At 34.7% G+C, this 15,847-nt stretch overlaps 1 protein-coding gene across 1 annotated transcript in view; it reads right to left on the reverse strand.

Moving 5' to 3' along the window:
* Positions 1–14,629, reverse strand: part of LOC128655683 (sulfotransferase 6B1) — a gene marked incomplete at its 5' end in the record, with an annotated part of 43,831 nt that extends 29,202 nt beyond the window's left edge. Inside the window, 4 exon segments of the mRNA XM_053709266.1 lie at positions 2,845–2,939; positions 5,903–6,029; positions 7,819–7,908; positions 14,533–14,629. Of these exon segments, the coding sequence (XP_053565241.1) occupies positions 2,845–2,939; positions 5,903–6,029; positions 7,819–7,908; positions 14,533–14,629 (409 nt within the window).
* Positions 14,630–15,847: the final 1,218 nt, after the last annotated feature.

Consider the following 15,847-nt stretch of genomic DNA (forward strand, 5'->3'; position numbering starts at 1 on the left):
CCTTCTTTCCGCCCTCTTAGATTTCCTATTCTTGACTTCAATGACGTATACGTTCCCCCTCACTCCACACGTCACAGAAATGAAGTCTAGTGGGTGGAGATAAGGTCCGTAATTGACATCAAATATAAATGCATTTACCAAGATGCGATATTCACGCTCCAGACTGTTAGAGATGCAGCGCATTCTTAGATCATCAACCATGTAAACAGTGAATCCAGAGACTCAGAGGCCCATTTATCAAGCTCTGTCTGGAGCTTGTGGGCCCGTGTTTCCGGCGAGTCTTCAGACTCGCCAGAAACAGCAGTTATGAAGCAGCGGTCTAAAGACCGCTGCTCCATAACCCTGTCCGCCTGCTGAATCACCACAATTCAACCCGATCGAATACGATCGGGTTGATTGACACCCCCTGCTGGCGGCTGATTGGCTGCTCTTGTGAGCTGCTGGGGCAATGCTGAATACGGAGAGCTTATTGCTCTCCGCATTCAGCGAGGTCTTGCGGACCTGATCCGCACTGTCGTATCAGGTCCGCAAGACCTTTGTTAAATAGGCCTCTCACTGTTCACATGGTGTAATTGATGAAGTAAGGAACAAGAGAGATTTCAGCCCTTACAAGTGAACAAGCGTATATCGCATTCACTGACACTGCACATCAGCTCTGCAAATATGCCATTTGGCAAGCAATATAATTGGCTAGAGGAGGATATGTCATTTAAAAAAAAAGTGCACTTTTTAGTGATGCTGCCGGAGGGCACATATAACGAAGAGGTATTTGAGGTAACATAATGGTTTTGGAGCTGAATAATACACTATAGATCAATGAACCTTATACTATTTTTTGAAGTTATATCAATCAGCAATTTCCACTATGTTTGAAGGGACATGATACCCAATTTCTTTCTTTTATTATTTAGATAAAGCTTTTGATATTAATCAACTTTCCAGTTTACTTCTACCATCTAATTTGTTTTGTTCTCTATGTATCCTTTGTTGAAAAAAGAGAGAGAGATGTGTATAAAGCCCTTTGCAGACTTTGTTTTCCTAACCTGAGACCTCATATCATTGAGCCCTTAACTTTTTTATGTAATATTTTTTAATCATTTTTATCAGACAGTGTTATTATAAGTGTAACTGTACTGTTAAATGTATTTTTGATGTGTTTTGTGCAATTTTTTTGTCTCGCTTAACAGTTAACCAGTGCTCTGAGGTTGCGATAAGCATTATAGTGTAAATCGTAATTGCGCTCTCACATTTGCATTTAGTCAGCTTGTAATATGAGCGGAATTTAACTTGCGCGGAAACGGCCTTGAAAACCCGATATCGCTCACACACAAACGATAGGGCTCCACTTGTAATCTAGCCCTATTTTTATTGGAAAACAAGCTTCTAAGTTTATGTATTTGGAAACAAGGGAATGGTGATGCAATGCTGGTCATAAATAAATAAGGTGTAAAGACAAGGGTCACTTAAGTAATATGTGCATCATTGTTCAAAAGTTGCTGATTTAAAGGGCTATGATACCCAAATGTTGAAACACTTGAAAGTGATGCAGCATAGCTGTAAAAAGCTGACTAGATAATTTCACCTGAACATCTCTATGTAAAAAAAGGATATTTTACCTCAAAATGTCCTAAGTATTCACACCCCATTGTAAAAAACTTTAAGCAGCAAATCAGTAGGGATGGGCGAATGTGTTTATATCCGAATTCGAATGAATGTTATTGTAGAAATTCGATTTACATAATAGAATGTTGATAAGAATGAATATTCTTAAAAATTCGATTTTCGAATGTCACATTCGAATTCGAATGTCACATTCGAATTCGAATGTTACATTCGAATATCACATTCAAATTCGAATATTACATTTATAAAACACAATTGTAGACTAGAAACACTATTTCGAATGTCACATTCAAATCGAATATCACATTTGAATCGAATGTCACATTCGAATTCGAATATTACATTTATAAAACAAAGTATTAGACTAGAAATATTATTTTGAATTCGAATGTCACATTTGAATCGAATATCACATTTGAATCGAATATCACATTTAAAACACAGTATTAGACTAGAAATACTATTTAAAATTTGAATGTGACATTCAAATTCGAATGTAGCATTCAAATTTGAATATTACATTTATTAAACACAGTTGTAGACTAGAAATACTATTTCAAATTTGAATGTCACATTTGAATTTGAATGTCACATTCGAATTCGAATATTACATTTCGAAATTGAATGAATACATAGCTAAACATTCTATTATTCGAACGAATATTTTCGAATTTTATTGAAAAATTCAAAAATGAAAATTCAAAAATAGAATGTTAGAATGTTATATAAACATTCGAAATTCGATTCGAACGAACGTATCAAAATTCGTTTTAAATTTCAAATTTTTAGAAACATTCGCCCATCCCTACAAATCAGTATGTCTGTCCTGGGACCTGCAAGGAAGTGTGCCTCATGCACACTCATGTTATTTCCCTATTTGGTTTAAGGAAGTTTACTATGAAATCTCATGAGAGCTAAGTGAAATCTCATGAGATCACAGTAGAAGAGTTCATGAACTCAATAATGCTGATGCTGATTAGCTGCTGTTCATTTCTTCCTTTTTTTTACCTGCAGATGGGCAGTAACTGAAAGATAACTTTTAACACAGCAATTACTCTGGTGAGCTGAGGAAATTGTGAGGAAAAATATCTTCCGTTTTTTTTAAATAGAGATTCTCAGGTGATATTTTCCTGTCAGCTTTTAACAGTTATGCTGCATCACTTTCATGTGATTTAGCATATGAGTATTATGTCCCTTTAATAAAAAAAAAAAGAAACATACCTCTTTCATCTCTTCGTATATCATTATAAGAACATTTTTATCATCAGCTCGCTTATTCCAAGCAGCAGCATAGTCAAAGTAGGATCCCCAGAACACTGAAAGCAGAATACAACTAATTAATATCTATGATAAAGCATCACCTTTGTGTTTGTGAATTTGAATATTTCAGGAACATGCAGAGCCGGCTCAAGATATTATGCTGCCTGGGCTCAAGAATGAAATGACACCCCCCAGTATTAACATTACTGATTAACATGATGAGTTTATGGTGCTGGGAGCCTGCGACACAGGACAGGAGGACTGGTGTGGGTCTGACAATGATTGACTCAGTCACTGAAGTGCTGCCCCTGTCAAGTGTCAAGCAACATTTTCCAGTCCAACACTCATTCTTACATCTAGAACAGTGGTGGAGAACTGGTAGATTGACTTTCCAACTTCCCCAGCCTCTCCAGCTTTATAAGTTTCAATAGCAGCTGATGAATTACTGAATAAAGATACAAATGAGCTTTAGTGAATTAAATAACAAAACTTGAAGCTGGAAAGGCTGTTGAAGGAAGTGAAGCTAAAGAACCTGAATCTTAGCAAATTGGAATATTGCATAGCAAGGAGCATGTTATCAAAGGTTCCCAGTCCCAGTTCAGCACCTGGGTAGCATTTGCTGATTAGTGTCTAAATGTAGCCACCAATCAGCAAGCGCTACCCAGGTGCTGAACTAAAAAGGGGCCGGCTCCTAACCTTTTGTTACTACTTTTCAAATAAAGATACCAAGAGAACGAAAAATAATTGATAATAGGAGTAAATTAGAAAGTTGCTTAAAACTGCATGTTCTATCTAAATCATAAAAGAAACAAATTGGGTTTTTATATCCCTTTAACATTCATTCTATAGCAACATTTGAATGGCAAAATAAATGTTAAAGAAAACATTGATGTTTCAATTTAGTACAACTCAAAATTCCATCATTTGCTCATTCCCAATATTTATATGAAAATAGTCATTTGTAACCTGTAAAATGTGAGTGTTGGAGTTCTTCTTCAGCTTGAAGGAGAAATATAGCTTTATGGAAAGTATTCAGTTAAAAGAAAGGCATTTCAATAAAAAAAAGCGAGAGAGTATAGCCCTTTAATATTTCCCCAGTGTTACTCCCTACATATCTTGTGATCCATTTCAGGACTGGGAGGCTTAGGCTGAGACATGCAGGCATGTGGATATAGTTATAGGTATTCAGTGGGCAGAGTCCTGTTGGATGGAACAGAATAATGTGTGAGTTGTGACCAGGGTAAAGGCATATTATAGGTGAGTTGGGTGTTCTTTATTGAGAGTCATGGGGGTCCAGGGGTTTTTCCCAAGAGGTTGCTGGTTGTATCAGGACATTTATAATAAAGCTAAAAGAGTGACAGTGAGGCAGAGCTCCCAGACCATGACAATCCTGTGTATGTGGGAGAGTTAGGAGCTTTGAGTTAATTTTAGCATTGCACTAAAAACAAATGACATGTTGCTGAATCTGTCACATTATAATTAAAGGGACAATGAACCCAATTTTTTTCTTTCGTGATTCAGATGGAGCATGAAATTTTAAGCAACTTTCTAATTTTCTCCTATTATCAAATTTTCTTTATTCTCTTGGTATCTTTATTTGAAATGCAAAAATGTAAGTTTAGATGCCAACCCATTTTTGGTGAACAACCTGGGTTGTTCTTACTGATTGGTGGATAAATTCATCCACCAATAAAAAAGTGCTGTCCAGAGTTCTGAACTAATAAAAAAAAGCTTAGATGCATTCTTTTTCAAATACAGATAGCAAGAGAACGAAGAAAATTTGATAATAGGAGTAAATTAGAAAGTTGCTTAAAATTGCATGCTCTATCTGAATCCCGAAAGAAAAAATTTGGGTTCAGTGCCCCTTTAAGCATTATTCTGAAAAATAAGTCAATAGCATACTGTACTTTTAGTAGATGGGAAGGTCTGTAATTTGTTATATTTTAACCTTATACAACACAGGGTCACTCAAAGAAAAGATAGCAGGAAATGTTCAGGGCAGTTTATCATTTCCACAACCAGTTAGGAAAACATAAGCACCTACATGTACAACTACTCTGCACTGATCAACCAATCACTATGTAGGATGTTGCAGGCAGGGGCGTATATGGGGTAGCAGGATTTTAGGGGTGGCAGCAGATTTTATGGAACAGCAAAATGCCTTGCAGCTCCCATTTTCTCCAAGGAGATAGAAATGTTTAAAATGGGTCTAAAGTTTGTTTACAAAAAGGAATAATCACTGTTACACTGTTTGATGTCTGTCTGGCAGGAATGAGTGAATAATGAACTTATACATACCAGACACAAATATAAGCTAAAATGGGTAGATTCAGAGGGTTTGGGATGAAGCAGATTTATCAGAGCCTAGGGCAGCACTAAACATAAATATGCCGATGGTTGCAGGGTCACAATTTTAGATTTTGCAAAATGTACTTTAAACCTTTCTCCACATCCCAATGATATGTTTTCCCTAGTGACGTGTATTAAACAGTTTGCAAATGGCTCCTTTAGCTTTATTTTGTCAATTGATATAAATGGTTTTTCCTGTTAAAACCAACACCTATACTGAAAATATACATGTAAACAATAGTCAGCAGCAGAAATCAACAGTGGGTAGTGGGAGAAATCTGATTTTGTTCATTAAAACTGCAACCTAACCATTTCATAGAGATATAATATGAAAAAGAATGCTCTTCCTGCAGGCTCAATTCATTTAAATGGACATGCCCTTGAGAACAATGGGTGAAGGCTTCAATGAGCAAAAACAGCAATTTCAAATACAAAAAAAAGAGCTGAATGAACATATGTTTAATATTCTGGAGCAGGTTAAAGTAACTCTTAAATTAAGTTGATAACGTTTAAGTTAAATTACAGAAAAGCAGCTATAAAAACAAACAATAAACCTGCATTTTATTGTCAGTTTTGTTGTGTGTGTTTTTTTTTAAACCATGTAATGTTATAAAGGAATTACATTCTGAGTTTTATGTCCCTTTAAGTAACAAAAGTGATGGCATCTTACCTTTGCCACTCAAAAAATATGGGAAGAAATCATCCCAGGAATCGATAGTTGGCAGCATTGGATTAGATTTATAAAAATGGAAACAAGATACAGCTGTGTCTTTTGGATTCCGAAGAAGCACTAATATCTGTAAAGAGAGAGAATTTTTTTCTAAAAGTTACCATAAAACAAATCATGATTCATTTAAAGTGATATGAAAAAATATTATTTCCGAATATGTTTTAAAAATAATTACTGTACTTGCATATTGCATTAACCTCAGTTTTTGGTATTTTTTTTCTATGCGTCTTCTCTTGCAACCTGTTAATCTGTTTTGGAATTAAAATTAGGCTCTGTGCCTGATAACACTTCTGGCTTGTACCAACCGCCTATCTATCATCTCAGTTAGGATGTCTGCCATTTATAAGTAAACAAAGCTATATCTAAACTACTACATAGCAAATATATTGCTCAACTCTAATTCCTGAAATCCCCAATACAGTTCAGGCATCATTTTCTGTCTTTAGTCTTGGCTGATACTTGACTATTCTTAAATTCCTCTATTTAAAGGAGCACTGTAATATATGTGTGTATATATATGTATATGTTCCAAATTGATTAGGCACTCCAAAAGGTCATATCTGCCAAGTCCTGCTGTATTATTTAAATATTCAATTCATGAAGACTCAGCTTAGTCATAATACAATTTAACTTTTATTGTAGTGAGTTACATCCGACGTTTCAGCCCACACCTGGGCCTTTCTCAAGGTGTACTGTATACTGGATATCTGCCAAATGATTAAAGGGATAGTCTAGTCAAAAGTAAACTTTCATGATTCAGATAGAGCATGCAATTTTAAGCAACTTTCTAATTAACTCCTATTATCAATTTTTCTTCGTTCTCTTTATATCTTTATTTGAAAAAGCAAGATTGTAAGCATAGGAGCTGGCCCATTTTTGGTTCAGCACCTGGGTAGCACTTTCTAATTAGTGTCTCTAAATGCCACCAATCAGCAGGCGCTACCCAGGTGCTGAACAAAAAATGGGCCGGCTTTTTAAGCTTACATTCAAATAAAGATATCAAAAGAACAAAGAAAAATTGATAATAGGAGTAAGTTAGAAAGTTGCTTAAATTTGCATGCTCTATCTGAATCATGAAAGTTTAATGTTGACAAGACTATCCCTTTAAGGGTGTTTGCATCCAAAACATTGCATGATTATTTTTTAAGATATCCTAATAAAGGAGAAATTTTATATAAATTTGGTGCTATGGACATTATATTATGTTTAGATGACTTGAAGAGGTAGCAGAGACCTGTGTCTACATTGGCACTTCTGTCCTATGAGCAACCTTTCGTTCTTTGTTATATTTCACATTCATGAAATCCAGATTTCTAAGGCAATATGCTAAACCTCATTGCACTTGGTGAGACTGCACCGATGTCTCTCAAGATCCAATCCTGCAGCACTTTTTGTATCCAACCATCAGACTGCTGCACCTTCACACACTGCGGTAGATAAAGGGGTATCCATAGTTACCATACTCTACTCACGCCCCAGTGTTGAGATTGCGTAACTTGACCAATTCATTTTGATCACACTGAAGGGCGATCTAACAGCAGCTCCTTCGGGATCTACTGGTAGATCCCGATCTACCTATTAGGCACCCCTGCTTTAGATAATCAAGCGCAATATCTTATGGCTAATAAAGATTGTTATTTATTTTACTACACTGATTGAGTACTTTTTTTTCTCATTTATACCCCCATTAGTTTAAAAATACTTAATTTATGAAAGCTTTCTTCTTCATCTATATGAATTAATGCATACGTGTTTAAGAAATACATGTTCCTAGAAGTCAAAAACAGAGAAAAATAAAAATAACATAAAAAACTTAAATAAATAAAACTAAAGACTAAATTAATATTACTTATTACCTTAGCTCCATTTTTAAAAATAGACTTTGGAATACTGTCCATTTGCACATGTGTTCCTATAACTCTTGGCGAAGGCATTTTGTTTATATCCTGCAAAGACAAAAATAAATCACTGTATCAAAGAATATTAGGAGTTTTCATACATTTTCCTGCATTCCAAAATTCTCATTCTTCCAATTTGGTTAGCATGTATCATACGAAGATTATGGGCCGAAACGCGTCGCTCTATATATATATATATATATATATATTTGCTTTTGCTATGTTCTTCCTTTTTTTTGCCGACTAAGATTAGCTTGTATACAGTGCCCCTGACTGATGCCAATGTATACTGCTATCTGTCAGGAATACTGGGAGTCCTGTGTACGACAGCTAACTGTGTCAGCGACTTTTAGTCCTTAGTTTTCTTTTGTAATATGACTGAGCTGTGGTGGGTGGTTGGGGGTGCCTAACTGATAAAAAGGTATCTGGTTATTGGCCAGGAATACTAGGGGCACCACTTGGCTGTTAGCTCACCAACTCAGTGTTTTTGGGTGATTTTTTTATTTTATTATATATTCTAGTGATATAGTCTTTTAACATATATTAATAAAGTAGGGCAATGCAACTTAAGAATCCCAAAAAGGTTAGTGAAACTCTATGATCTGGATTTTCTACAACAGAGTACTGAGAAAAGTTGTTACCTCCCCCAACACTGAAATAAATCACAATTAAGGTTACTTTAACATATAGGAATCTTGACACCAGTTACTAACATTACCCCCACTGTCTAATTTCCTGTAGTAATCTTAACCCACCCATTGCTGAGAACCACCACTAGACTAATGCTAATCCATCACTGCTAAAACATTTAAGCAATGTTTACTGTTCTGAACCTACATGTTTGCTTTAAGCTTTGCACTGTCAAGGCCAATATTGGGCTACGTTCAGGTCAGAGGTCACAACAGAGATTGGGCCCACACATCTATGGGACCAATCTGTTTCTGCAATCAGAAAGGGTGTTGCTACAAGGGCTGCTGGGTCCTTGGTTTTATCTACGCCATGTTGGCTGCTCTGTGTGACCTACTCCCCCACAAAATAGGGTTCTTTTGTACAGAAAGTGTATGGATGTGCCTTTACACAGAGAACAAGCTTCTTTTGCTCCTATGTATACCACAGTTGATGGTAAACAGAATCACTTCACAGAGACAAAAGTATACCAGGCAGGAGCATAATAACAAAACTACTGTGGACTTGAAGTGCATCCCATAAAGATACAAAACTATCTCTGTGTTCCTATAATAATCTGAATCAGACAGAGGGGCAAAAGCTGTTGGGGGGTTCCAATGTAGTTGTCAGCTTTTATGACAGACAGGTCGGTACACTTCCCTTACTCTGAAATGTGTTCCATTGTCCATCTTATACACAAAGGATTAGTTTGCAATATGTGGCAGTTTAATAGCATAAGATTTACCGTACACGTGTATTTTCTTCATACTTACAGAATGATGAGCAAGTTAGAGCCAATATTACCCCAATTGACAGAATAATTACTTAGGAGAAAACTGGCAACAAATCCTCAAAAAAAGTAATAAGCTTCTGATCCAAAGGTTTCAGCATGGAATGGGTTAGTACATCCAAATAATGCCCACTTGTGGGTTGAGAAATATGAAGCATGGTTCAGGGTCTATAGTGGGTCTGAAATATTGCTATTTTTAATTTGAACCTAGATGGATAAATGATAAAAACATTTTTTTCTGACTGGACTTATTCATTGACTTTTATGTATGGAAAGTGGCAATGCCTGAATTAAAACAGTTTAAAGTGGTGCTTTCTTTACTTTGAGACATATAACTGCAATGTCAAACTATAAAATGACTTCTAAGAAGCATAGCAATAGAGTCAGATATTAAGTCCATTATTAGAAAGAAGGTCCATTCAATTAGATGTTTCTGTGACTAACAATGTAATGTCATTCAGCCTATAACAGTAACAGTATCAGAGTTTTTTTTTCTTGCAAGCTAAAATAGAAGGTAAGACAAGACAAATTCAGTCATCAAGGCAGACCTACAGATAGAAACAAAACTGGGCATAATCCACCCAACATGAAAACATTTGCCAAATATAAGTAGATGAAGACCAAGCCAGATATGGCAAGAAACCACGCTGGACTAAAGAAGATGGAAGCATCTACTGTGTTTTTAAGGGGACCCAAACAACAAAGATGATCAAGAGTTATCGTCCTCCTACACATTCTGCATCACTGTATGCTGCTAATCACATTGCAAAAATGTTACTATGAACCCCATTGATGGGAGACATTAAAGAGACTAATTAAAAGCCAATGATTCAGATAGAGCATTCAATTTTAAACAACTTTCCAATTTACTTCTATTATCAAATTTGCTTCAGTCTGTTGATATCCTTTGTTAAAGAGCATACTCAGGAGCAGCAATGGATACCAATAAAACGGAGCAAATATTATAATAAAAGTAAATTGGAAAGTTGGTTAAAATTCCATGCTCTGTATTAATCATGTAAGTTGTCTTTAATGTCCCATTAAGAATAAATCAGCTTAATTAGGGCCAGATTAAGAGTGGCACATTAACAGTTACGCGCGAGCGATAAGGGGTTTGTTACGGCTGTTTGCGTGTGTCGTGTTATTCCGCTTGTATAACAAGTTGAAAGTAAACGCAATCGTTTGAGCGCAATTAAAGTTAACGCGCGTTTGGTTAGTGCGCAAAACATAAAAGTGTCACACAACACATCAAAAATGCATGACAAAGTACAGTTACACTCATAATAACACTGATAAAAAGTATTAAAAAAAATATTGCACAAAAAGGTTATAATGGCTCAAAATATGAGGTCTCGGGTGTTAGAAAAAAAAAGGCTACAAAGGGCTTTAACATAGAGATACATACACAAGTCTAAATATGTATATATATATATATATATATATATATATATATATATATATATATATATATAATATGTGTATACATATGTATTTATGTATTTATATATGTATTTATGTATTTATATGTGTATTTATGTATTTACAGATTTACAGACATATACACATATAAACACATAAATACATATTATATACATAAGTGCATTGGAGCCCTTTGCAGTTAAGTAGATGAAAACATGTGAAATCATATTTATGGAATATTCATATTTAATAAAGTGTTATAGTGTGTATTTAATGTATATATTTTACATTCCAATGTTCTGCACCTAGCAGAATTTGTTCTATGTATGTTAAATAGATATTCCTAAATATATATATCCGTATATATCTATAACTATATATAACCATGTATGTAAATAGGTATAGATATATAGTGTACCAAAATAACATCAGATATATGTAGAATTATGTATTATGTTAGCGCACTTGAGAATATGCGGTCAAGTTTGCATGCTAGTAGGGTGTTTTTTCCACTTTTTTGCTCCATTTACTTCTATGGGGAATACGTTATTGCGTGTGTTATATTGTAAGTACGGCTTTTTATGTGCGCCTGGTTAGCGAGAGAGCAAAAACTCTTTCTACTTTCAACTTGTAATACGGGCGCATCCCGGCGCTCGCAAAAAGCTTACTTCTAGCGCAGTTAATGCTTGAGTAGGAAAGTTAAATAATGATTCACTTGTAATCTGGCCCTTATTGTGGCTTAACAAGCGCAAACAGCAGCACTTATAATGTAATTCAATACCATAAAGAAGGCAGCCAAAAATTAATTGAGCTGAATAAAATTCTTGACACTGCACACTTTTGTGTTGGAATTGGGGAAATTGCTTTGGTGTGTTGGTTGACTGTTGACTATGGGGGATATTTATCAAAGCGTCAACTGAAAATACGCTTGAATCCTGCGTCGTATTTGTCGCGAGATTGATCCGCCGTAGTTATCAAAGCGTCAAGATCGTCAAATGTTGAAATTTCTGACGTAATATACGTTCTCGCGATCTCAATCCGACGCAGATCGATGCTTGCGCCATTACAGATGTTTCAAATTCACATTCAAATCTATTTGACCATTTTCCCAATTTATCAAACATTTAACAGGTACACTCTCGTCTATACCGACGCAGCATACCTAGTTTTCAATCCGCCACCCTTGAGGCCGCGGATGCCATAGAAATCAATGGGAGTCTGAAAACACAGAAAGCTTATGTTCGATGCTGCAAGAGAATGAAGTATATTACATAATAAAAGTAAATTAGAAATGTTATTAAAATTGTATACCCTTTCTAAATCAGACAATATTATTGCTTCACATTTGGTGCACTAATAGATATAGGGATAAAAATGAAAAATACATTACTACTTATGGATTATATTACAACTTACATTACAACTCTCATTACAAAGCAAGGGGACAATATTATTTCTACAAATTTGGTGCAAAGTTTTGCCCCAAACTTATTGCACTAATAGATATAGAGATAAAAATGAAATAAATACACAACATAATATAGCTAACTTCCTTTTTATTTTTTGGAAAAATCTATTTGCACCATGTTTAAGCCATGTAATATAAGTCCCACTCTCTACTTCGCACCAAATTTGATGCAACACTTTTCACACCAATTATGACACCAACTTCTAAACAACTCACACACTAGTGAATTTTTCAACCACTTTTGATTGGAATATGCATAATCACATGATTTATGACATCAGCCAATCTTATTCAAATATACATTTTAAACTATCACTAACTAATCAAATTGCTCGATACTTGTGTCATTGATCACTCATCAGAACTTGTAAGTGCCATTTGTTACATTGTGTATTATACTTTGAATGTATCTATGTGTGAAATTAGTATTAAAGATAAACATTGATACTGAAATTAGGACACACAGTGTAATATTTTAGACAATGATTTTAAAATTCGAATTGATGTTTGATTCAATATAATCTTAAAGGGACAGTCTAGTCAAAATTAAACTTTCATGGTTCAGATAGGGCATGCAATGTTAAACAACTTTCCAATTAACTTTATCATTAAAGGGACAGTCTAGTCAAAATTAAACTTTAATGATTCAGATAGGGCATGACATTTTAAACAACTTTCCAATTTACTTTTATCATCAAATTTGCTTTAGTTCCCTTGGTGGTATTTCTGAAAAGCTAAACCTAGGTAGTCTCAAACTGGTTTCTAAACCGTTGAAAACCGCCTCCTAGATCAGAGCCTTTTTGAAAGTTTTTCACAGTTAGACAGTACTAGTTCATGTGTGTCATATAGATAACATTGTGCTCACTCCTGTGGAGTTATTTAGGAGTCTGTACTGAATGGCTAAACTGCATGTCTGTCAAAAGCACTGAGATAAGTGGGCAGTCTGCAGAGGCTTAGATACAAGGTAATCACAGAGGTAAAAATTATATTAATATAAACACGTTGATTATGCAAAACTGGGGAATGGGTAATAAAAGGATTATCTATCTTTTTAAACAATAACATTTCTGGTGTAGACTGTCCCTTTAAATGTGCTTTATTCCCTTGGTGGTATTTTTGAAAAGCTAAACCGAATTAGGCTCAAACTGATTTCTAAACTGTTGAAAATCGTCTCTTAGCTCAGAGAATTTTTCACAGTTAGATAGTACTAGTTCATGTGTGCCATATAGATAACATTGTGTTCACACCCGTGAAGTTATTTAGGAGTATGCTCTGGTTGGCTAAACTGCATGTCTGTCAAAAGCACTGAGATAAGGGGGTAGTCTGCAGAGGCTTAGATACATAATCATAGAGGTAAAACATATATTAATATAAACAAGTTGGTTATGCAAAACTGGGGAATGGGTAATAAAGGGATTATCTATCAATAAAACTTCTGGTGTAGACTGTCCCTTTAAGCTGATAGCTCAAAGGGATAGCCCATCTAACATTAAACTGCTATGATTCAGATACAGCAGAAATTAAAATCACCTCTTTACTCTCATACTATTTTCAGTGTATTTCATCCTTCTCTTGAATTTATTTTTCAGTAAGAAATGGCATCTTATATGCCAGCCCATTTTATAACACCTTTGTATGGGTGGTTTTTAAAACTAGATTGTAATCAGGAGGGGTTACACAGGTACAGAGAGAAAACTAAACCAGCTCTTAAAATATCCATTGAGTGCAAATAAATACATATGATACCCTGATGACGTTATATTCACAATTATTCCTGCTCAGAATAATAATAAATTTACACTCTATACATATAGTGATATAAATAAGCACAGAGATATGACAGACAACATTGTTTAGAACAAAAAAAAGGAATTTAGGGACATGTAAATATGTTTGCAAAAGATTTATGACATAACACACACATTTGTTGAGATATAAATCTAGCTATTTCTTGGACATTAACAGATGAAAAATAAAAGATTAGCTTTAGAGAAATGTGCTTGTTCATGAACAGTAATAAAATGGTATAAATAAATTTGGGAAAAACCTGAATAACTGCAACATCGAAGACTGTTAGTTAACAACAGTCCGATGCTCATCGCGCCGTACTTGACGCGCATGTTTTTGACATTTTTTTTTATAAATAAGGGCATCGTATGTGGATCCGCGTAAGAAATGTGTGGCGATGTCTTGCGAGCGTATTTACACCGGCGAATGCACCGAGATTGACGCTTTGATAAATATATCCCCCTTTATCTCATCTTATTAGAGAATAATCACAACTTTATAATGTATGCAGTCTGTGAAAAACATATACTCTCATACCTACCTCAAAATTTTGTGGAGATCCAATTTCTAGAATAGGTACATAGTTTGGCTGTGGTTTATTGTGAACAGTAAATACCATGTCATTCAGGAGTTGTAAACTCCAGATTGTTCCTAAATAAGGATATAAACACATTTTTTAATTGTCATAATTAATTATATAACTTGCATTATTTAAATCTTCTAATATTCATTTATCTTACACAACAAAATCAAGCAGGCTAGCAAAACAAATGATAACATTTCAGTTATGCTAAATTATTTAATTTAAATTTTATTGTTTAAAAAAGATAGATAATCCCTTTATTACCCATTCCTCAGTTTTACATAACAAGCACTGTTATTTTAATACACTATTTACCACTGTGATTACCTTGTATGTAAGCCTCTGCAGACTGCCCCCTTATCCCAGTTCTGTTAACAGACTTGCATTTTAGCCTATAGGTGCTGACTCATAAATAACTCCAAGGGTGTGAGAACTACATTATCTATATGACACACATTAACTAGCACTGTCTATCTGTGAAAAACTGTCAAAATGCAATGAGATAAGAGGCAGCTTCAACGGCTTAAAAATCAGTTTATGAGCCTACCTAGGTTTAGCTTTCAACAATGAATACCAAAGAAACAAAACAAATTTGATTACTGTATAAAAGGAAATTAGAAAGTTGTTTAAAATCTCATGCTCTATCTGAATCATGAAAGTTTAATTTTGATTTGACTGTCCCTTTAAGCATAGCAAAAATGAAAATGGTAAGGAAACGTTTATTTAAAGGGATAGAAAAGTAAAAATGAAATGTGCATTGCAATTTAAAATGGAAGCATTTTTGCAATATACTTCCGTTAGCAAAAATGTCTCTATTAAAAATTGTTATTGCTTTTCTGCAGCATACACACATATCCTGTGAGGGCCCATGCACCAGTATTCAAACACAATGGGCTAGATTACAAGTGGCGCAGTTTTTTTTTTTTTATGTAAGCAAAAACTCCACTTGTGTATTAATTTTTGCTCTTGCCGGGTTGCGTTCGTATTACAAGATCCAAAATTAATCAGTGCTAGGTAGTTACAGTTATTCAAATCAACAAAATGACATGGGTGCCAAAATGTATGCACCTATCTAATTTTGTTTTGATGCATATTGCACATTTTCTGTTAATCCAATAAACCTCATTTCACTACTGAAATATTACTGTGTCCTTCAGTTATTTGATAGATCAAAATGAAATTGCTGATCCAAACACCCAATTATTTATAAATGAAAATCATGGAAATTGTCAGGGGTGCCTAAACTTTTGCATACAACTGTACATGTGTATGT

Source organism: Bombina bombina, chromosome 4 (assembly GCF_027579735.1).
Source record: "Bombina bombina isolate aBomBom1 chromosome 4, aBomBom1.pri, whole genome shotgun sequence".
NCBI lineage: Eukaryota > Metazoa > Chordata > Amphibia > Anura > Bombinatoridae > Bombina > Bombina bombina.